The 22,440-nt window shown below is 51.4% G+C and overlaps 9 protein-coding genes across 9 annotated transcripts; 4 read left to right on the forward strand and 5 right to left on the reverse strand.

Moving 5' to 3' along the window:
* Nucleotides 1-253: 253 nt before the first annotated feature.
* Nucleotides 254-717, forward strand: N7466_002686 (uncharacterized protein; the record flags this gene model as incomplete). Its single annotated transcript, XM_057162084.1, has 2 exons — nucleotides 254-481; nucleotides 556-717. 2 exons carry the CDS (start codon nucleotides 254-256, stop codon nucleotides 715-717), a joined length of 390 nt encoding a protein of 129 aa, XP_057025369.1.
* A 473-nt stretch (nucleotides 718-1,190) lies between these two features.
* Nucleotides 1,191-4,886, reverse strand: N7466_002687 (uncharacterized protein; the record flags this gene model as incomplete). Its single annotated transcript, XM_057162085.1, has 3 exons — nucleotides 1,191-1,465; nucleotides 1,526-4,676; nucleotides 4,743-4,886. 3 exons carry the CDS (start codon nucleotides 4,884-4,886, stop codon nucleotides 1,191-1,193), a joined length of 3,570 nt encoding a protein of 1,189 aa, XP_057025370.1.
* Nucleotides 4,887-5,311: 425 nt separating this feature from the next.
* Nucleotides 5,312-6,354, forward strand: N7466_002688 (uncharacterized protein; the record flags this gene model as incomplete). Its single annotated transcript, XM_057162086.1, has 3 exons — nucleotides 5,312-5,842; nucleotides 5,902-6,204; nucleotides 6,259-6,354. 3 exons carry the CDS (start codon nucleotides 5,312-5,314, stop codon nucleotides 6,352-6,354), a joined length of 930 nt encoding a protein of 309 aa, XP_057025371.1.
* A 2,004-nt stretch (nucleotides 6,355-8,358) lies between these two features.
* Nucleotides 8,359-13,929, forward strand: N7466_002689 (uncharacterized protein; the record flags this gene model as incomplete). The annotated part of the gene is made up of 5 exons (XM_057162087.1): nucleotides 8,359-8,941; nucleotides 9,016-9,185; nucleotides 9,244-12,352; nucleotides 12,411-12,535; nucleotides 12,595-13,929. The coding sequence occupies 5 exons, from the start codon at nucleotides 8,359-8,361 to the stop codon at nucleotides 13,927-13,929; spliced, it is 5,322 nt and encodes a 1,773-aa protein (XP_057025372.1).
* A 473-nt stretch (nucleotides 13,930-14,402) lies between these two features.
* Nucleotides 14,403-15,372, reverse strand: N7466_002690 (isoflavone reductase family protein; the record flags this gene model as incomplete). The annotated part of the gene is made up of 2 exons (XM_057162088.1): nucleotides 14,403-15,257; nucleotides 15,352-15,372. 2 exons carry the CDS (start codon nucleotides 15,370-15,372, stop codon nucleotides 14,403-14,405), a joined length of 876 nt encoding a protein of 291 aa, XP_057025373.1.
* Nucleotides 15,373-15,608: 236 nt separating this feature from the next.
* On the reverse strand, nucleotides 15,609-17,355 carry N7466_002691 (putative mitochondrial carrier protein; the record flags this gene model as incomplete). Its single annotated transcript, XM_057162089.1, has 3 exons — nucleotides 15,609-16,540; nucleotides 16,701-16,890; nucleotides 17,326-17,355. The coding sequence occupies 3 exons, from the start codon at nucleotides 17,353-17,355 to the stop codon at nucleotides 15,609-15,611; spliced, it is 1,152 nt and encodes a 383-aa protein (XP_057025374.1).
* Nucleotides 17,356-17,819: 464 nt separating this feature from the next.
* Nucleotides 17,820-19,126, reverse strand: N7466_002692 (putative eukaryotic translation initiation factor 3 subunit EifCh; the record flags this gene model as incomplete). Its single annotated transcript, XM_057162090.1, has 3 exons — nucleotides 17,820-18,950; nucleotides 19,026-19,065; nucleotides 19,119-19,126. 3 exons carry the CDS (start codon nucleotides 19,124-19,126, stop codon nucleotides 17,820-17,822), a joined length of 1,179 nt encoding a protein of 392 aa, XP_057025375.1.
* Nucleotides 19,127-19,626: 500 nt separating this feature from the next.
* Nucleotides 19,627-20,759, forward strand: N7466_002693 (arylformamidase; the record flags this gene model as incomplete). The annotated part of the gene is made up of 2 exons (XM_057162091.1): nucleotides 19,627-19,742; nucleotides 19,847-20,759. 2 exons carry the CDS (start codon nucleotides 19,627-19,629, stop codon nucleotides 20,757-20,759), a joined length of 1,029 nt encoding a protein of 342 aa, XP_057025376.1.
* Nucleotides 20,760-20,999: 240 nt separating this feature from the next.
* Nucleotides 21,000-22,131, reverse strand: N7466_002694 (casein kinase II subunit beta family protein; the record flags this gene model as incomplete). Its single annotated transcript, XM_057162092.1, has 3 exons — nucleotides 21,000-21,491; nucleotides 21,555-21,800; nucleotides 22,072-22,131. The coding sequence occupies 3 exons, from the start codon at nucleotides 22,129-22,131 to the stop codon at nucleotides 21,000-21,002; spliced, it is 798 nt and encodes a 265-aa protein (XP_057025377.1).
* Nucleotides 22,132-22,440: the final 309 nt, after the last annotated feature.

A 22,440-nucleotide genomic window follows, 5' to 3' on the forward strand; every position in this document is an offset into this window, starting at 1 on the left:
CCACTGCACTGACCACCTCAAGTCCAGAAGGCCAGAACTTAAAAGCCTCGATCTATGAGTCCGGAGTTTCTCGCTGACTTACAATTCCTCACCCAATCACAGCAAACACCCTTGAACCACCAATATCTCAGGTCCTAGCTTGGTACCTAGCTCATTGCCGGCGTCAATAAATCTCTTGGATCAAAGCACCCCAGCGTCGCGCTGACTCGCGCAACCCCTTGGAAGCATCTCCGACCCCCGCACCAGTATCAACATGGGCAATCTATGTTCTCGATCCTCCAACAACGACCCTGAAGCCTTCACAGGACCAGGGCGCGTGGTCGGAACATCCGGTCAACAAAACCCGGCCCCCCGCGCAGCGCCTCCATCAAATACAAACTGGAAGGCATCACCGGGTCGGACGCTCGGCGACACCTCCTCACCCGGCGGGGCGCAAGGGGCTGGTGACGAGGCTCGATCCAATGCCGCAATTGCAGCACAGGTGAGTGCCATGTTTGAGCTTGTCTTTTATAGAAAAAAAAATGGTCTAATGTCTCCATTTTTTTTGGTTTGTAGAAACGCGCCGACTCCGTTACAACGGCGAGCAAGGGAAAGCTCGGTTCCAAGCTAGCGGCGCAAAAAGCGAAGACGCAAACTCAGACTTTAGGTGAAGTTAGTCGCGATGAGAGGGCGGCGCGGGATGTAGATCAGGTGGAGCAGGCGAGGCAATGGTCTTGACCTGTGAAATCTTCTTTGTTTCCGTCCGGGCGTTTGGGATGTTCATTTCTTCCCGTTACGTTATACATATTCTTTACGGCTGCGTTTGATAGCGTTGTTGTTTATTTTTCCTACTCCGCTGCTGTATGTGGATTACATTGAGCGGACCAACCTCGAGTATTCATTTACAGGGCTTGCAGTACCTGAATGGATTGTCGCAAGGTTTGATACATTTCCCCGTGGCCCTGGAGGCTTCCAAGGTTGGAATTACGAATTTTTTGGTCTATCGTTGTTTGGAGAAGACACATACTACTTGCAAACTTGCCGTGCATGCATCAGAACTAGTCCTTATCCATCCAAATGTCCATGGTAATTCTTTATCTTAATTATCGTACAGCCACACAAATGCCATGCAGTAAATGTCGAAAACATCAAAGGTCATCAAAAAGGGGCCAGAAACCACTCGGGAAGGTGCAGAGGATTTTTATTCAAGCTCAAACAACGCTATAACGACCACTGGCGGGTGCGCGGGCATCGCTGTCGGCGGCTGCAATGGTACCCTCCTTCAGTAAGCGCATAAGCTCACGCATGGCAGTGGTGACGGTGATCTCTGTTTCACCCTCAACCAGGATGTATAGCTTAGGCGCTTCCTCGGATGCAGGTTCTTTGCCAGCTGCATAGAAATTTCCCTTGGTGGTGATGGATGTACCGGTTGATTCGAGGATCTTGGCGACATTTGTGCGGTTGGTAACAGCCCAACGAGCTTTCTCTGTATCAAAATGTTAGAAGATGTATCTGATGGTTGGATGGAATAAAGGGGAACACTTACGGGGGAAGTCATTGATCTCAAGGGTGGCGTGGAAGGCACCGGCATCTGGTCCACGGTTGTCAATGGGAACACCGGATCTCATGACGCCGGCTCGGCTCAAACGAGCGTGGATATCGGCTACAGCGGAGCCAACCTTGTCGAGTGCGTTCTTTGCGCCACCCGCCGGGTCCTTCTCGGTTCTGTGCACAGTAATCTTGCCATCCAGATCAATACCCTTGGGTACGCCAACAAGCTGAGGTGTGGGAGCGGCAGCGGCAGCAGTAGCAGCAGCAGCAGATTGTACGGATGAAAGAGCCTTGTTGAAGCGGTCTTCATCCTTGGCATTCTTCTCTTCCTTCTCCTTCTCATCATCCTCATCGCCCTCTTCACCGGTTTTGTAGGTGCGACGCTCGCGATTCCGTGCCGTTTCGCGCTCCTGGTCAAGTCGCTCAAGGCCCTTACCGCCGAATCCGGAGCCACTCGCCTTTTCTTTACCGGCCTTGACTTTCTCTAGGAAACCATCAACCAGCTTTTGAACGGGCTCGGGGATCTCTTGGCCACTCTGCTTGAGCGCCTTGGCAATGTCCACAGAGTACCGTTCTTGCTCGTCTGTAAGGAAAGTGACAGCGGTTCCGGTGTTTCCAGCACGACCAGTTCGACCAGCACGGTGGACATAGTCCTCCAAATGGTTAGGTGCATCGTAATTGACGACGAGTTTGAGTTGTTTCACATCAAGACCACGGGCTGCAACAGAAGTGGCAACCAAGACTGGAAAGATACCTGCTTTGAAATCTTCAATGGTAGAATCACGATCGATCTGGTCTTTTCCACCGTGAATGGACATGCATGGATAACCCTTGCGCATGAGCTCCTTCAGTAGGTTATCGGCAGATTCTTGACGATCAACGAAGATTAACGCCCGCGCATCCTCATTTGCATCATCTTCATACAGGTTGCCGAGTAACTCCAAGAGACGGAAGAACTTCTGGTCTTCATTTCGGACCTCGACAATCTGCGTAATCTCGGGCGCGACAACACTCTTACCACCAACGACAATCTCAACCGGTTTCTTCAAAGTCTTTCGGGCCAAAGCCTCCATATTTCTAGGGAAGGTGGCAGAGAAGAGAACTGTTTGACGATCGGGTCTCACGTTGGCCATGATTTTCATAACTTGGGGTTCAAAGCCCATATCGAACATACGATCGGCTTCATCAAGAACAACGTAGGTTACTCGTCGTAAATTAATCACTCGGCCAGCGTTTGCCGCAAGCAAATCGATCATCCGACCAGGGGTACATACAACGATCTCTGCTCCACGCTTCAAGTCAGCAATTTGGTCCTTGATAGGAGCACCGCCATAGGCGCAGACCGCGCGAAGGCCTAAAGCCTTTAAAAACGGCTTGCAGTCCTTGTGAATCTGAGTCGCTAGTTCACGGGTTGGTGTCATGATCAAAGTGATCGGACCTTCCATATTTTCAAGGGGCCGTTGATCTTTAATGTGTCGGAACATGGGGATGAGGAATGCCATGGTCTTTCCAGAGCCAGTCTTTGCGACACCAATGACATCACGGCCAGCCATCACGGAAGGAATAGCCTGGGCCTGAATTGAAGTAAGGGACTCGTAACCAAGTCGCTCGACGACATCGAGAGTTTGGACACCTAACCCGACTTCAGCCCATTTCTGTACGGGTTTCGGAATGTCAAGACCACGGACTTTGATGCCGTCCAATTCAAGACGAAGGTTTGCAGTCTCCTCCTCGGTCATCTCCGCAAGGTGTGCTGGCTCGTGGTAAAACGTCTTCCGGAAGGGTTCATAGTCGGCTTTGGCGTGATCCACAGCAGGGATTTCCTTCTTCTTTTTCTTGTTGGCAATAGCAAGAACATCCTCGGCGGCATCTTCTCCTATGGCGGTGATGGCTACATCTTCTTCATCGCCGAACATGGCCTGAGGTTGCTGAGCTGCCCTCTTCTTGGAGAATGTTGCCCCAAAGGTCTTCTTAGGCGGGGCGGTCTCCGCTAGTCCTGACATGAATGCATCCAAAGGATCAATGTCCTCATCCACTTCCATTTCAACCTCAGGTTCATGCGGGTGTGTAACATCGGTCATCTGAACGTCCTCCTTCGATTCTGGCTCGGGTTGTACGTCATTTTCAGGCTCCATAACATTCTGTAGTCGCTCCTCTCGGCGCTCCGCTGCCGCGCGCGCAGTGGCTTCGGCGTCCTCCTCAGCTGCATCTTCCTGCATATCCACGTCGTCGTCACCAGCATCGTCCCCGGCATCATCAGCTGCATTATCTTTGCCATCATCAAGGGGAGGAGTTGGAAGCCTTTCGAGCTTCTTACGTGTAGATTCCTCTTCACCAAACCCAAGTGTTCGACTGGCTGCAGATTTCTCTTTATCAGAGCTTGTCTTTGTGCCTCCCAGTCCAAAGCCACCAACGTTGCCGATGGGCTTAACCGAAGCGGAGGGTGATGTTGATGGAATCGTAGGTTTCGCTGAGGCCTTTGTAATTTGGGGGACGGCAACATCGTTGCCAAGAATACCGGGAGATCCAGCAGAGGTTGCGACATTCTTTGCTATAGCTTTCGGGTCGAACTTTCCAGCGTAGGGAGTGGACGTGGCTGAGTCGATAGGGGTTGCGGGTGTTTGCGGTGAGACGCCTGCAGGGGAAGCACCGGATTTTCGATCAATTGCGTCTAGAAAGTTGCGTGGGCCAGCCGCAGCTAGTTCTTGTTCTTTGCGTTCGCGCTCCGCCGCTTGTTTTGCTTTCCATGCTGCCAGCTTTGCAAGTCTCTCAGCTTTCTTCTGCTCGTCGGTCTGAGCGGCGGGTGCGGGTGCAGGTGTGGATGGTTTCGATGGCTCGCGGGTTCGAGAACTCGACTGCCGATTCGACCCACGGTCTCGGCTATCCTCCCGTCTAGACTTCGATTTCAGGTCAGCAGAATCATCCGTGCGCCTTCGATCGCGGTCGCGTGAATCATCTCGCCTGGGTCGGTAATCTCTATCGCGACTTCGCCGACGAAAGTCGTCTCGCTCTCTAGACCGTCGGCGGTCTCGGGATCTTTCTCGGCGATTAGGTCGGTATGTGTCTTCATCGCGGCGGTCTAGGGAGCGGTCGCGTCTTCGGTAGCCGGTTCTGTCACGACCATTGTCGCGACCACGGAATCGTCGCTGCGAAAGGTGAATTCTATTAGATGGAGTTCTGGCTATGCTCGAGGAAGGCTGTTTGCCACGTACCTCTGGACTGCGGGATCGGCGGTAACTGCGTCCTTCATCCCGTCGGTTTCGATCATAGCGATCATCGTCTCTGCGACTCCGCTTGGATGAGGATTGTGTGCTGCCTACAGGAGATGGTGAGCGAGTATCCCCGTGGCGAGCCATTGTTGCAGGCCAACGATGAGTGAGTATTACTGAAACTCAAGAGCACTGAGATTTGAGCACCAAGTGACAATATCACCAGAATCCCATATATTGCCCACTTATCAGATCAGTCAGTTAATTCCGAAGAGAGTCAAGAGTAGACCCAAATACGTAGAAACCTGTTGTTGATGCTAGTATTTTCCATGACCAGGATGGAGAGATCTACGTCACGTGACATTGCACGTGAGATAGCAATCCAAAAGCGGAAGCATCCAAACGGAAGCTCGGACGCGACCCTAACAACCAGCCACCGCTTGCGTCAGATACCCCTTCACACTCCTTCACTTTTTAATGTCATTCAGTTGTCCCCGACGCGTAATTAACTACCGGGGTATCAGCCCACTAACAATCCGCTACCTGTCAAAATAAGACCTTTTTGCAGACCCATGTCTTTGCAGTTGGCCACACGCGCAGCTGTGCTCAGGCACCTGCGCCTCGGCGAAGCCATTATTCGCCCTGGTCGTGTGACTGGATTGCAGAACCAATTCCGCAGTCTTACTATTTCCAGCGAACCTCGATTGACTCCGCGGGTCGGAGGTCTTTCTGCGATTGCCAATCAGCAGTCTCATACATATGCGACTGATGCGTCTGCTCCCAAGAAATCTACCAAGACCGCTGATGGGGAGCCCAAGAAACCCAAGAAGCAGATCAAGAAGAAGACAGCATCGCCGAAGCCGCGCAAGAAGCCTGAGCCGACGGAACGGCAGAAGGAATTAAAAGCAAAGGAGAAACAACGGGATCTTATCAAGAAGCTCAAGGAAACTGCGCTTGAACCCCCAGCGAAACTGAAATCGCAACCACACCACATTGCTTTCAAGTCCAAGTTTGCCGAGATCAAGTCCCAGTACTCCACAGTCCCAGAGGCATTTTCAGCTACGGTCGCGGCTATTAAGACAATCCCCGCGAACGAATTTGAGGTATGTTTACAGTTTCGTGTCGATTCCGCTTCGGGTGTGTGTTGACATTTCCATATCAGCGATACCAAAATCAAGCCGAAGAGAACCGTGCTGCCAACGAGGCCTCCTTCACTGAATGGCTTCAATCGTACACGCCCCTGCAGATCAAGGAAGCCAACCACGCCCGCCGAACTTTGACCAGACTTACCGGCAAACGCTTCCGCTCGATCGAAGATGACCGTCTGGTGAAGCGTCCCATTTCCGCCTTCTTGTGGTACATTAATGAGCGGAAATCATCCGGAGATCTCAAGTATATGGAGCCCCACGATCTGGCGCGGCGCGTTGCGGAAGAGTGGAAGTCATTGACTGAATCGGACAAGGAGGTAGGTTGCTCTCTTTCCAATGGCTTTCAAATATTGACGCTGACGCCCACTTAGCCATACCGAAAGATCCAAATTGATGACACACAGCGATACGTCCGTGAATACAAGGATGCGTATGGTGTGGAGCCGAAGCTCAAGAAGCGCGATTAAGCGTCAGAATTCTCAATTCTTTTGTACTATCCGGCGGCTGTGCGTTATAACGGTGTTCTCCGCGAAGGACTTTCCGAGAGTCAAGGAAAAGGGTTTGATTTTTTTTTTTGGAATCTGGTGGTCGCGTTGTCCCACCTCTTCCCTCGAATCGGTAGATTCCCTTTTTCTTTTGTCGTTGCATTGTAGTCTCGTTATTTGTGTATTTGTCTAATATCACACATCTGTACTCTTTGCCCCCTCTTTGTTGGAATAGCTATCTCTCCTTGACCTGTCATATTCGGAATGAATCCATTCTTTTCACGATCTGTTGTCTGATCCCACCGGGGTATTAGTTGCAGGAGTCCCGGAATCCTGCATCGCATTTGAATCCAAGCCGTCCTCCACTAGCGGAGAGCCCCCCGCACCGGTGGAGTTTCGAGTCGAGTCGCAAAGTGGCGGTGAGTAAAACCGCGTTGTCTGGCGTGCAGAGCAGCCCAAGCCGGGTCCTCTTTTCTTGCAGAGAGATTTTGACTGTGGCGAATTGTAGCAAATATTTTCTCCCTTTCAGATTCCCAAAATTCTTCCTGCGTGTTACAACCTAAGGGGGTGGAAAGAAGGGGGGTTGAATGGTGTGTGAGGCAAACATGAGTTTCCATATCAAAAGCTTTTCTCCGCAGCCCCTCGTCCCTGCGTCTGCTGGGATCCAACCATAGCCATTCTATACTAGTCTACAGTATTCCAAGTACATACTAGTATAGACAAAGGTATGGTATTGTTTGCAGACGGGCGTACCCGCAATCTAGTCGGGCATCCACGGTCGAAGCTAGTCCGATCCACGGATGAGGGGTTCATGGGAATTCCAACCTTCCAAGGTTGCGGTGAACCAGTATCAGATGAAAACAAAGTATATACATGTTGGGAATCAGAAGACCTATAAGAAAAATCCAAAATACATAAGAAGATCATGACGATATCCCCTGCTTCTGGTTGGGGCAAGGACCTCCCCTTCTTGTTTCATTTTGGCTGATGGAGGGGGACGCTCGTTATCGATAGGCGGGCCACTGGTAGCCACTGGCTGCATCATGTACGTTGCGCATATCATGTCTGTGCGACGCCCTCGAGCATTGCATTGTACATTGGGGAAATGTAGGAGGCTGTTGAAGAGTTTTCCTTTTGCATATCTACTCCGTAGCAAATATCATTATACAAACTGCCAGTCACCATCCCACTTCATCCCAGCCTTCGCGTTTCCTTTTTTTTGGCTCTTTTTCTCACTTTAGCCTATTTGGGCTGGAGGATTTAGCTCAGGTCCCCGAGCAGGCGTTCGTCTTGAAGCAATTCAATTTGAATTGGTGATTTAAAGAAAACAGGGCACTCGCGTGTGGCGGAGACGGAATTTTTCCTAAAGACGAAGCAGAAATCAAAGGTGATTGTATAAGATAGTTCCAAGGGTACCGAAAAAAAGCGACGATTTGTATGTGATGATCATCCACCGCCCCAACTCTACTTTATCCCTGCCTCCTGATCCGTTTTTCCCTCGAAACTTTTATCTGATTCACTCTTCTCCCTCGAAAGAATACCTGCTTTTCCTCTATTTCCGAAGAATCTTACTTCAGGCGCAATCTCCCGCTTGATCGAACCTCGAACCATCTCGTTATCGTCTTTCGGTCCCACGCTATCCGAATCTAGCATCGAGCACCGAAATCGCGCCGGTCGTGCAGGGTGGCTATTGTGTCCTTTTGTTTCGCCTTTCCACGAGTTCAGACGCCCCTTAAAACCTCCTCAAATCCTCACGCCATACCCTGCGACACGACCCGCCAGAGAGTCTACTCTATCGGCCCAACACTGACTCACCGCACCTGTCTCTCTCCCGCGCGGGGATAGCCACCAATAATTCAAATACCCACCCCATGTGTTCTCACCCAGCGGCCAAGAAGGGCTGGAGACACTAAGTGTCCCGGTATTGCGGAATATATAAATATATTTTTTACAAAAAACCGAAAAATAATCGCATGCGACTACACCATGGCGACTGTCGCGAGCGCACGCTATAATGAATGCGCCTACTTGGGAGGACTACAGCCGAAATGCTGGAAACTGGCGGTGAGCACATTGGTTGATGACGTGTGGGCGGCACTTGTCGCTGGAGATTGGTATCAGGGTAAAGACGACAAAAGGTCCCGTCGGCCAGATTTTGGTACGGAACTGAGTTTCACATCTCCCGCACCGCCCTCGTACACCCAACCGCCACCGTCTTACGAAGATGCCGTCAGCGATTTGCCGCCGGGATATGATACTCTGGATGCGCTTGCACAGCGGCAGACTGGTATGCTGCCAGTCGCGCTGCCGTTGCTGGTTGAGAAGTCGAAGCCCAAGCCAATGGATTTCGATTTGCCCTCCGCATTGAAAGATCGGAAGACAGATGCTCATATTGACTTCGAAAGTTTGGTGGGCATCCGGGAACATAAGAAGAAGTCTGGTGGAGCGAAGAAGAAGGGAGTGCCTATGTCGTTGACTCCGGCGGCAAACTCAGGTGGCTCGGATGGGGCAGAGAATGACCCACCCAATGACGGAGGCAGTGGTGATGCTGGTGGAGGTGGAGATTCTGGTGCGGGAGGAGGTGATGGGGGGATGGAGGAGGTGGAGGTGATGAAGGTTGGGGAAATGACTGGTCTACATCAGGGTCTAAGAAGAAAACCAAGAAGGAAGAGGAGGAAGAGGCAGAACGACTTGCCAAAGAAGAGGAAGAGCGCAAGGCCGCCGAAGCATCTGCCGATAACAATCTCAGCTGGGCTGATGGCGGTGATGGCGGTGATGACTGGGCTGGGATTGGAAAGAAGAAGAAAGGCAAAGTAAGATATTGACTACGGTCTACTTCAAAATGTTGCATTTTGTTGATACAATCTACAGAACGATGCACCGATGGACAACTTTCAGGATATCGGTTTGGACGACGGTGCACCACAGCTCGACTTGAATTTCGACACAGGCGCTAAAACTAGCGGGACTGGTTTTGGCTTTGGCGGATGGGGCAAATCCTGGAATACTGGGAGTTCCGGCGACAATATGGGACTTGGGGCCATTGGTGAGTCCGCCTCCAAAGAGGGATCGAAAGATACAAACCCCTGGGGAATCGGCAAGAGTCAATCAAAGACCCCTGGCGGGTTTGACTTCGGTGATCTGGGATCTCCTCCGGCCAAGGACTGGGAGTCTTGGGATAATCCAAAGGACAGTAAAAATTTGCTTGATCCGGAGCCCGAACCTGAGCCCATTGCAGAGCCCGAACCTGTGTCTGAATCTGAGCCTGAGCCTGAGCCCATTCCGGACATCACAAAGGAAGCGTCATACCTTGCTCTTAACAGCAAAGACAAACGCAAGGCGAAGAAGGAATATGAAAAGAAGGTCAAGGATGCTAAGGCGGAGGCCGATGCTAGGGCGGAGGCAAGAGCGGAACGCAAGGCAGCCAAAGCAGCCAAGCAGGAGGAAGAGCGCCTAGCAAAGGAAGCGGAAGCCATGAAAGCTCAAGAGGAAGCAGAACTAAAAGCCAAGGAGGAGGAAGAAGCTAAGAAAGCCCAGGAAGAATCCAATGACTGGGGCTGGGGAATGACAGCTAAGAAAGACAAGAAAAAGAAAATCGATCTTCTGGCTGATCCTTTGCCCGCGCCAGATCCCCCCTCCAATAGCGGATGGATGGGTGACTGGGGAACCACTGGGAAGTCGAAGAAGTCCAAGGACCCAGAGCCACTTCCCGAACCCTCCAAGGAAGATGAATGGTCTGCATGGGGCACTGCTACAACCAAGGAAAAGAAGAAGGGTAAGGGGAAAATCGACATTGAACCCGAACCCGAGCCTCAGCCTGAGCCGGAACCCGAACCTGAGCCGGAACCAGAACCAGAGCCGGAACCAGAACCCGAACCTGAACCTGAACGAGAGCCACTCGACCCTCTTTATGATGATTGGACTACTATAAGTTCAAAGGAAAGAAAGAAGCGAGAGAAGCAATTGGTCCGTAAAGGACTTCCTATCCCTGGCAAGGATGGCTTTGAGCTTCCATCTGATAAAGGATCTGAGCCTGAGCCTGAGCCAGAGCCAGAGCTTGTACCTGAGCCGGAGCCAGAACCAGTGCCGGAACCTGAACCTGAACCGGAGCCAGAGCCAGAGCCAGAGCCAGAGCCCGAACCGGTGAAGCCAGTTGAAGAAGATACTTGGGGTGGATCTTGGGGTGTTACTAAGACGACCAAGAAGAAAAAGAAGGGCAAGGATATTGAAGAACCACCACCTCGTGCACCCACTCCTCCTCCTCAAAGTCTAACTCCGGAGCCAGAGACATTTAATGATGGGGCTGACGATATCTGGGCAGAACTTGCCCCAAAAACCTCCAAGAGCAAGAAGACAAAGAGTATCGAGCCACCGAAAGAAGAGAAACCCGCAGCTAAGGGCTTTTGGGCTACGATTACTGGAGGATCAGCACCTAAAAAGTCGACGAAGAAAGACGAAGCGCCACCAGAAGAGGACCTTTTGATTGACGTTGAAGACGATCCCCTTCCGGAGCCAGAACCCGAACCCGTACCTGAACCGGAGCCGGAGCCAGAACCTGAGCCAGACCCAGAGCCAGAGCCAGAACCTGAACCAGAGCCAGAACCGGAGCCAGAGAAGCCCAAAGCCAAGAGCAAAGCCAAACTATCTGTTGCCGAGCGTATCAAGGCCTTGGAGCAAACCAAAAAAGACAAGAAGGAGGGTTCTAAGTCAAAGTCCAAGGAGAAAAAGCCTGAACCCGAACCGGAGCCAGAACCTGTCATCGAAGAACCAGTGAAGAGTTCCAAGTCTAAAAGACATGAACAGGAAGCCAATGATGAAAGAGAGAAATCAAGAGACTCTGTCCCTGGTAGCTTCCCTGACGAGCCTCCTGCTGAGCCTGAACCAGCACCTGAACCAGAACCAGAGCCCGAGCCCGAACTTGAACCGGATCCAGTGCCAGAGCCAGTGCCAGAGCCAGTGCCGGAATCTGAACCTTCAGGTCCTGATCTGTCTAAGATGACTAAGAAAGAGCTGAAGAAATACAAGAAGGCCCAAGCGGCAGCCGAAGCCGCCAAGGAGTTTGCTCCGCCCCCACCCCCAGAAGCGCCGGAACCCCCGGCGCCGGAGCCCGAGCTTGAGGCTGAGGCTGAGGCCCATCCAGCTGAAGACGTTGATGACGGAGCTCCCCCGACACCACCCCCTGAGGAACCTGAGGAACCTGAAGAGCCTGAAGAAAAGCCTTCTAAATCTTCTAAAAAAGATCGCCCACGCGCTGAACGTAATAACACGTCTTCTGGTTGGGGATTTTGGGGTGCGTCGCCAGCACCAAAGAAATCCAGTAAAAAGGAATCAAAGCCTCCAAAGGATCCAGAACCGGAAATAGAGCCAGAGCCAGAACCTGTCGCTGAACCTGAACTTGAACCTGAGCCAGAAGCCGAACCTGAGCCTGAGCCAGTGCAGGATCCGGAACCAGAGCAGGCGGAAGTACCAGCCCCTGAACAGGAGGCGCCCAAGGAAGTTCGGTCCTCCAAAGAGAAAAAGAAGTCTTCCAGGGACAAAGAGTCGCCTTCCAAGGAAAAAGAATCCAAAAGGAAAGATAAAAGTCGACCGGAACAGTCTTCCACTCCTGTCCGTTCGAAGTCGACAAAATCTCGACCACAGGAGCCAGAGCAAGACATAGAAAAATCCTCAACATCAGACCGAGAGAAGCGGCGAGAGCGCGAGGCACGTGCCTCGAAGCAGCAGCGTGCCACAACCTTGTCCAACTTCATTCTTGGCGCTCCTCCATCTGCGCGAACTAAATCGACTCGTAAGCCGGCCACATCAAAATCCGCATCCAGGCCAGTTTCACGGCGACCATCAGTTGATATGGATGGCGAGGGTTCCATGCCATCTCCACCGCCGGACGATATGCCTTTGCCCGACAAGGCAGCTAAGTTGATGGGCATGAGTGGTTCAAAATCAAAGCGTGAACGCCCAAAGACAGAGAGACGAAAATCAGGTGAGTAAAGATTATCAGTTCTCTAACGGTGGCCTAGCCTAATCTACTTCTATTCAAGCGCGAGATCCGTATGCGATCGAAGATGACGACATGGTCATGGTTGATCGTGAAGATGCCGATGGTCAATCGCCTAAGGAGGGTTCCAAAGGATCTGCACCGTCAAGGCGGAAGTCCAGGAGAGAGGTAAATAAACACATTCCATTCACTTTGTCTTAGAAATTTGCTAAATCCCCTCATTATAGTCGCGCCCAAGGCCGGACGATGAGGATCCTGTCATGGTTGATGCAGATGGGCCAGACGACGCTGTGCTTGTCGATGCCCCAAGAGACCCTAGAGAGAGACGCTTAAAGCGTGCTAACACAGCTCCACCAAAGAAGCAGGATTCCGGCGGTTTGATGGGCATGTTTAATTCCTTCCGAAAGAATACTCGTCCAGAACGCCCGGAACGTCCGGAAATGCCTGACCGACGAAAGTCCCGCTCATATCGCGACGATGAAGCAAGGAATATGACTGAGCCAGAGCGCGACGATCCTCGACGACCGCGACGTGATGACCGTCGTCGTCGTTCAGTTCGACCGGACACAGATGTAGAAGGATTCACCACTGATGCTGCCGGTGCGGCGGTAGGTGACACAGAAGCTGAAGATGCTGAAGCTCGTAGGGCAGCTCGGCGAGCGAAGCGTACATCTCGACAGGCCCCCTCTGACACCCGCGAGGTGGAAGCACGGGAAGCCGAAGAACGGCGTGCCAGGCGTAAGGAAAAAGAGAGAGCACGTGAGCAGCAAGCTAAAGAAGAGGAAGAAGAGCGCCGTCGTATCCGCCGTGCAGCACGAGAAGAGCGACGTGCCCGCGAAGAACAAGAAGCCCGCGAAGCCGAAGCCCGTGCAGCCGAAGCCGCAGCTGCAGTCGAAGCCGCCGCCGAGGCAAAGGCAGCTGAACGCCGCGAACGCCGACGTATGCGCGAAGAAGAAGAACTGGCCGCCAAGGCCAAACGCCGACGCTCACGCGCCGAAGACCCTCCTCCGCAACAAAACTTTTACCCTCCCGAAGAGCGCCGACGTGGATCCCGCACTGCTGATGACTCGAAGTCCCGTCGCAGACCCAGGCCCATCATTCCAGATACCCCGGAGGAGCCTGAGCCTGTTATGGCGGGCGGTCTGAACCACGGCAAGCCGAAGAAGGATAAGACATCCTCGTGGGTGTACTCCCAAGCTGATGAACCGCCAGAGCCCCCGCAAATCGTCCCAACTTTCATCGATATGCCTCCGGCCGCGGCTGCAGCTGCAGACAACCTCAATGCACACTCTCTGTCGTCGGATGAAGAAGCTCGCCGTGCTGTTCGTCGCCGAGCCCGCCGTCGTGCCAAATATGGTGACATGGCTGATGAGGAGATCGATGAGAACCGTTCCCGTCGGCAGCCATCGCGTCGTGATCCCAAGAGCAGCTCTGGCAGTGGCGACTACGAGCGTGATCGAGGTATGAGATCGCATGGAAGTCGACAGGGTAACCCTGTTCCTACAACCCCAACCTCTGGAGCGAAGAAGTCAAGCTGGTTGCGCAAACTTGCCAATTTCTAAATCCTTAGGTTTATCTTTCTCTGTTCATCTTTTCTGGTCTTGTTTTTCTCTTTTTTGTTTCACTATGGATGGAGGCTTGTATTTATGTATCTCTTTTTGTTTGATTATTCCCCCCTCCCTCTAGCCTTCAATGTTGGCAATCTGCTCTACTCCGGTACAGGCACCCCTCTCATGATATATACGAAATGATTCTTATGATGTGATATGTACTCAAAATGATTTATTGATTTATTGATTTCTCATGACCCTTTTTCTACATGATCTCTCTACTATCTCTCGTTTTGAAAAATTTGACATACCCATGTGCAGGAAGCGTAGAGCACTTGAAACCTGGGATGGGATAGCCGGCTATTGAGATGTTTCAGGCTCTTACGATCAACAATATACTAGTACTTACTACAGTTGGCATCTGAGTACATAACCGCGCCAACACGGCGACGATACATATAGACGGTCTGCCTTCGGCCTTTCAATCAAGAGGCTTGCTGCTTAAGAATTCGGACAACAACTTCAGCCAAGTTTTCCTCCCGCGACCCAAGCAACCCACCCTTCGCAAAGTCCACCCCTCTATCCACATCATCCGCATAAAGCAGCATCAAAATAAGCAACTTCGGCCCATCAGTCGTATCAGGCATCATCATCTTCTTCGACGCATCCGCCGATGACATTCTCCTCACCTCCCACTTCTCCCCAGCCGCCTTCTCCAGCTCCTCAAGAACCTGCCCCTGAGACACCGTAAACGAAGCCACAAATACTGGCTTATCCTCCGTCTGCTTAGGCTTCAGCAGCACTTTAACCACCGCCACACCGGCCGTCCCAAGTATCGAAGTCGACCACGCCTTATCACCCGATTCGTAGATACTAACTTTCCTCTCCTTCAGGTGGTAATCAAGCCACCCAGCCTCGAGCCCCCAGTCGAAGAACTGTCCTGTGCTTAAAGCCATCCAGATCAAACCTACGTCTTTGTGCTTTTTGAGGTCCGCGATGGTCTTGGCATTTTCGGCGTACAGCGTACCGAGCTCAGCCGCTGCCACGCAGTTATTGTTGCCGTATTCTGTTGGTATGAAGCGCTGTACGCCGGCTTGGATTGCGGCGTCGATCATGCGCAGGTGCACTGTGTAGGGTCTGCCGGAGAGGATGGAGACGAGGGCATCTTGGCCTTTGAAGGCTGTTGTCAGTTGGTCGATTGGGTAGTCGTCGTCTATTTCGTGGACTTTGATGTCTGGGGGGAATTTCGAGGAGCAGGACTCGCAAGAGAGAATTGAGAGGTTGAAGGTGCCTTCTTTTTGGAGTGCAGAGAGGACTTGGGTGCCGAAGAGGCCTTCGGCCTATGTCAGGTTTGGGTTTCAGTCAGTGCTTGGGTTGCGTGTATCAAGTGGTGTTTGGGGGGTAAAAAGATAAACTTGCACCCATTAGCATGACATTTTTGAAGCTTTTGGCCATCGTCTCTAGCTGATTCAGGGTTGTTGTCTCTACGAGTTCACATGCTGACAATCTTCAGGGTCTTTGTAGATCATTTCGACCCCGCACTTGGGGCTGTGGGGGCTCCACTAGTAAATACGCCAGTGCTGATATGTATGGAATTCCACTTGACTAGTAAGAACCCTACTACACATCTGCATTGTGTAAATGCTCAGACATAGCAAGTATTATGTTGGCATTAATACTCTTTTCTATCTTTAAATTACCATATCTCCATCTTCGTCTCCTCTTCCAGCTCCAACACCCTCCATCTCGCGACGACGGTTCTCCAAAAACATTCTTCCCCCCTCATATAAACTCAGATATAAGCTCATCGAGACAGCAGTCCACACAGACCGTATTGCGCCACCTTTAAACAGCCCTCTAACCCCTTCCTTACGGAACGTCTCCTTCCCAACAACCCAAGTCCCCTTCTTTGAACCTTGACGTTGAACTCGACTTGTATCCCCCTCCGTCCTCGCTATATCATCAGCAGCCGAAAGCATTACCCTCGTCTTCACAACATCAATCGGCGTCGTCACAAAAGACGAAATGGTACCCGCCACACCCGCCGAAAAGGCCGTAACCCCTGCCCGCTCAATGAGTGCTTCTCTCTGTGCAGATGACGACAATGATGATGGATGAAGAGCGGAACTATCCCTCCCTAGAGAAGACCGTCCCTCTCCTTTCCGTGATTGTCTCCAATCAGTAACGCGCGTGCGGATAAACTCAAACATAGGAAACTGCAGTCCAGTGAAAGGAAGATTGCGTCCCACAAGAGCAGTATATCCGCTCCAAAGGCGCCAAGGGTGGGACTTGAACCGTGAAAGAACTTGTCGCATCGCCGATGTATTGGTTTTATAATGCTTGTTGGTGGATGCATCTTTTGGTGTAGATCCCGATTGTTTTTGGGGACTGTTGATCATCTGCGCGTTTTGCTTTAGGACTTCTGCTGGTGTAAGCAGGAGACATGAGACCATCTCGGCGGATGAAGATGCTATGGCGTGGATGATTGGCGTAGGGAGGGAGTGGTCGAATGGGAGACGGAGTTTGGAGCGCGAGCGTTGATGTTCAGATTCTTGTCTTGCGTTGGTGGATGAATTGTAGAATGCATATTTGACTGCTTCGTATGTTGTAAAAAATGCTCCAGCTGACAAATTAGGATGGGCATTAGTAGGTACTATATGAATAGTGTATTGCCCCGAGCTTGTAGGTGGAGATGAAAACCTCGGTGTCCATTCCAAGGTTGGAGGAAACTCGGGTACGAAACGAAGATTTGGCTTTGAAACTTGAAAGCGTTTGAAACTTACATGAGGGAATCGTGGAGAATACGACACTCCAAACGCCCTGGTATAATCCCCGAAAAAGCACATTTCGTTTCACGGCACCTGTACGTGCATCTTTGAACACGCGCTCATAATTCGGGGATTGAATGCGGGTTTTCAAGGTGTCGACAGGGTAGACAATGAAATCGACGACGACGGCAGCGAATGCGCCGGCCTATGTAGAAACATGTATGCATTAGCTCGAATTTCCACCATCTATATCTGTGGAAAGTGTAGGTATGTTGAAGCTAGACATTGGATATGCGATAGCTCTGTGGTGAGGACGCGAGTAGGTACCGAGTTACTCTGCCAGTTCAAATTTCAACCTTGGAACCTTGGAACACGGTTATGAATTCATTCCCCGCATATTGAGGCCATTGGGATCAGCCTTGGAATTGGTCGTTCATAGAACCATTCCAAGGTTGATGTATGGGTGTAGGTAAACATTGAACTGGAATCAACCAGGTGCTCGTGCTTCAAAACTTTCATCTGGAACATTCATGTGCTGGAACTTCGAAGGCTTGGAATTTGACTGTCGGGATTTTCAAAGACGGGGTTGCTTCAATGCATGTATATTGTAGATCTCCGGTGCAGATGTGGATACACTTACTATCCAAATATCTGTATGGCTATTGTACATTATCAGAAGAGCCACCAACCGAGAAGTCAGAGACGGAATAGCGCGGTATTATGCGCGCGAGGAACATTTAAACTATATTGCTTCCAAGAAATCAAGCCAACGGTTCCTCGACATGATGTATGACGATGAAGTCATACAAGTCACGTGACACGATATACCCTAGATAGATTAGGGCTGGATATTTTACTGATAGATAAAAGATAAAGTAGTATAGCTGCCCCGGTGGGAGTTAAACATGTAAAAGCAAAAACGTGCAAATAGATATTCATGTCTAGTTAAAAAGTCATTGTTTTCTATGAACGGATGAGTCCATATGTGCCAAAAAATTAGACAAGAAAGACTCAACGTCGTCATGGACACTAAAAAAAGAAAAGAGGAAGTCGTACAAACATCCCAGAGAACATTTTCCCTCCCTACGCCGTAATAAGGTCATGCAATCCCAGAAGCCTCAGGTCCACACATATTTAGTTCGCAGTCTCAGGCAGCAAGTTGCCCTTGGCAGCGAACATCTTGCCGGTAGTCGAAGAAACAAAGCTGTCGACCTGGCGAGAGAACTGCTCCACCTGGCGGGTGTTGAGCATGCTCTCCAACCGGCTGGGCTCGGCGGGGAGCTTGAACAGACGCTGCCACTCGTCCTCGGGGAGCAGGGGTTGCTTGAGGGTGGCGCGGGTGGCGTTCTCCTGGGCGCGCTTCTGCTTCCAGTTGTTGATCTTGGTCTGCTCGCGACCGAGCACACGCTGGTAGTACTGGTAGTTGTTGACCTCGGTGTTGTGGGCCTCGATGCTGTCCAGCAGGAGATCGCAGTTCTTCTCCAGGAACGGGTCAATGCTGAGAGACAGGTTGTCGAAGTTGGGGGTGAGGGTGTTGGATTTGTTGAAGGGGCCGGCCTCAAGAGCAGCGAGCGAGGGGGGAGGTCGGTCGAGCTTGAGGGGGCGGGGTTCTGCAGCTGGTGGATGAAGGAGGTGATCAGGTGCGAGTTGTGGATCTCCACGGGGAGCTCCTCGAAGATGTCTTGGTAACGGATGTTGGACTTTTGCAACCTGTAGTGAGACAGTCAGTACATAAATTCTGTAACCTCTGGAAACACAGAGAGACACAGAGAGAAGAAGAAAGAATGGCACATACTCCTCGGAGTTGAACTTGTTCTCCTTGAAAGCTTCCATGAATTTAGCGGAAAGGCGGAAGGCGCGTAGGCTGAGAGCACCCTGGGCGCTGCGGCTGACGTCGTGAACCAGCGCAACTGTCCGCTCGTTCAGCTCCTTCTGATAGTAAAATTGGTTCTCAATCACGTTCATGTTGACAAAGTTGCCCATGTTGGCGCTAGTGTACCATCCGACGTTGTTGGCGTCAATGTTGACCTCACGGATCATGCGAATCATCTCAGCCTGGTAAGCGGCGTTGCCCTTAGCACGGGGAGCGGCGGCGGCCGGGTTCGGGGAGGCGTTGTCGAAGTGCGACTCGGTGGGCATCTCAACAACGGGGAAAGGGAAAGAGTTGGTGATCTCGAGGTTGCTGTCAAAGTCCATTCCGACGAGGGAACCGGTCGCGGTAGTCGGGAAAGTCTGGTTGCAGTGCTTGATGATTTTCATCACCACCTAGAGAGCATCGGACATGAGTATTTCTTGCTGGCGAGGGTAGGACAGATTTTCAAGATTTGGAGGGGATCGTACCAGGGCCTCAACCTTGACGGCCGCGAGGGGGGTTTGTGTTCTAGACGATATATTAGTGGGAGAATAACAAGAAGGACCTCAAATTGAACGTACTCGGCCATATTGACGGGTGGATGAACCGGGTATGGGAGTGGGTTGAGACTCTTTGATGATGGGGAAGAGGCGGTTTGTGTGAGAACAATTCAGACGGGTGGTCCAGATCGGGCCTAGCGTGATACGAAAAAGATGTTTCGTATTACCAATAGTTGCTCTCCACAACACGACCAATGAGGGGTATTACCGTATGATAACAACCAGAGTTCCTCGCTGCAACTCCACATTGTGCCTGACAGACTCTAGTTGTGTTTGAAACCGTCTATTAAATGTCGAAAGGATCATTTAGACTCATACTATACGACTTTACCTATGCTGGATTTCTCAACTAAAAACAAAACCTCTCATCTTTTGTACTTAGTTACTACATCAGATGGAAAGGACCCTTAGTCATTCCAAAGCGGAGATGTTCCCACTTCCGCTACCGTTACCTATCGATACCATTTATCACGCACGTATAACTTGAGCTTCTTTCCATATCCTGCTGGTTCCTGCAGATTTCTGCACCATGAGCCCTGAGCTAGCCAATCCGGTGACAAGAACTGTCACCTATGGGAGATCTCATGTTTTGCAAACTATAAATGTCACATCACTTAACACAAACCAAGATGGTTACTGGGTGATGTACGACTCCAAAGCAACCCCACCAACCATAGATCTGACCAAGACGAGAGATCAGTCCCAAGCATGATGGAGCATACTTACTAAAATCCTAACCTCAAAAATAGCTATATCCATGGCGGCGCATGGCGAGACCCAACGATAACTGCATCCTCCTTCGACAATACTGCAGCCATCCTCCGCAAATCCCCCGCTCTTCCGATCTCAGGCATCGCTTCAATCTCCTACCGATTGAGCGCACATGCAGAGTTTCCTCAAGATCCCGCGACCACCCCCTCCAATGAATACCGCAATGCGAAACATCCGGATCATATTCGAGACGTTGAGGCTGCACTTGCCTTTTTGCAGAATACTTACGCATTTGGGCCCCGCTACATCCTTGTTGGACATAGTTGCGGCGCTACGCTAGCGTTCCAAGCGGTTATGGGGGCCGTGGCGAACCACCGCGAACAAGCCTTCAACGGGGGCGCGGACGACGACGGGGTAGGCGCCGAGCGAGTCTCAATGTCCCCCGGTCCGCTACCGCCGAAGCTGTCGGCGCACCCTCTGGCGATAGTGGGTGTCGCGGGAATATACGATTTGCGGAGGTTACAAGATACACATCGAGATATTAGCGCATATAGAGAGTTCATCGAGGGTGCATTCGGAAACGATGTCATGCTTTGGGATGGGGTGTCGCCGGCGCAAATGGTTGGGTCGCGCGGCGTGGAGGGTGGCTGGAAGACTGGACGGTTGGTTGTGCTGGCACATTCAAAGGATGATGAGCTTGTGGACGAGGGCCAGGTGGAGGAAATGCGGGAGGCATTGAAAGGCTGGGAGGCAGGTAAAGCTCAGATACCTGTGCGAGAGTTGTCGAATCGCGATAGACGGGTCCAAGAACTGTCAATCGAAGGTTCACACGATGAAGCGTGGATCAATGGCGATGGACTGGCGCGAGCGATCAAATTTGCGTTTGTTGAGCTACAGAAGATGGGGCTGGCACCTGAGCCCGAGATATTGGGCGGGACTAGCGGTATATAACTACTATGAATGATCATTGAGCCACGTATATAGAATTACACACGATTTATATGAGACAGCACAAGATTCTTTCATTCGGTCCTGTTGGAGATGGGGAAGATTGATGTAGATACAGTCGAAGATGGGCCCAGGCGGGCCAGAGAACGCCATTATTCGTTAACGCATGTCACAGAAGATCAAATCCTAGGAAATCCCTCGGTACGCCGAATTTGCCCGTAAGAGATCCAGTGTGGGGTGCAATTAGTTGCCAAGATCCATGCGACCGGAGGCCGCATCTCCGGCGACTTTTTCGGTCTTTGCTTTCGATGCCTCCTCGCCGTACTCGAAAGCTTCATCTTCACTCTCACTCTCTTCGACGAACTTGTGGACCATATCAAATTCGCTTAGACGCCAGTGGAGGTCCTCCCGGTGGCCGTCTTGCCAGCGCGCGAGAGCGGCAGCTGCGTGTACCTTGAAGCCATAGATACGGGGCTCATAACGGCGGAGGCTCTTCTCAGGGTTCAAGGCGGGGTATACCTGGAAGAGAATAGAGTGGAACGAGGTACCGAAGTAAGCACCGTCGATTGAGGCATGACGGGAGGATTTGGGGTTGTAGATATCCTCGCATTTAGGGCAGTAGAGTTTGACGGTGGTTGAGTTGGCGAGATCGGCCTGACCCATAGGCAAAAGTGGGTGTCCATCACATAAGACACGTGGGCATTTCCCAAAGTCGCACTTCTTGTATTTATCGAGCTGAATATGAACATTAGCTTTCATGCGTCAAGTGAGTGGCTCTAAAGGATCACAGAAACGTACCATTTTTGCCAACCCGCGAGTGGTCACGATATAACGAGCATGAACCAATCCATAAAGATGGCGAGCGGACTTCTCGATCTGCTCTCGGAGATCATCATCGGCATCAAGGTCGAATACATCGGTTACAAGGTCCAGCGCATATTGATAGTATGGAACTTCGGTATTCAGGCCCGTCAGGTTGAACCGGTCGGTCAAGTAATCTTCATCAATTTCGCAGAAGTACTCATTTCCCCGCGAGGAGACGAACTAGAATTCGGGTAACCGGATCAGCGCAATTCATCCACACAAACCAAAAGGCCGTATTTGGCAACAGGCAAGGGTGAGGCAGTCAGACAATACACGACACCCGTAGTGGATGCGTTAGAAGTCTACCACCAGACCGCTCGTTCAACTTCCAGCTCGTGCCTGTCACACATAGAATTGCCTTGAGGGGCATCACATGCTAGACCCTTGGCCACAAAACGCGCCTGCGGGGGCACATGGGTTCCCATAGCAGCTCTCAAGAAAAATCACCTACCCAGTCTCTCCAGTAGCTAGTGTAGTCACTGTCTGTCTCACTGTTGAAGTCCTCCATCATGGTGGTGGCCAGCTGATCTCTTTCAGGTTCGGTTTCGGTTGCTTCCGCGGAGTCGAGGGGTAGGTGGGTGAGGGTGACAGCCAGAGATTGGGTGGATCAACCCCGGGGTGCCGTAAACCCCCGCGACTTTTCAGCCTGCAAAATGAAAGCTCAGGGTATGTTGGAAATTGAAAATTCACGGTCGGAGTGTCCGAGAAGGCAAGTAAGCGTAACTGTCGATGGCTGGTGGTGGTGGTCGTCGTTGATGGAAATGATTAAAGTGCGACTTGGGCGGTGATGATTCTGATGATACTGCCGGATGATCCACTG

This window comes from Penicillium verhagenii (genome assembly GCF_028828195.1).
Source record: "Penicillium verhagenii strain IBT 33310 chromosome Unknown utg000003l_segment0_segment0, whole genome shotgun sequence".
Classification (NCBI taxonomy): domain Eukaryota; kingdom Fungi; phylum Ascomycota; class Eurotiomycetes; order Eurotiales; family Aspergillaceae; genus Penicillium; species Penicillium verhagenii.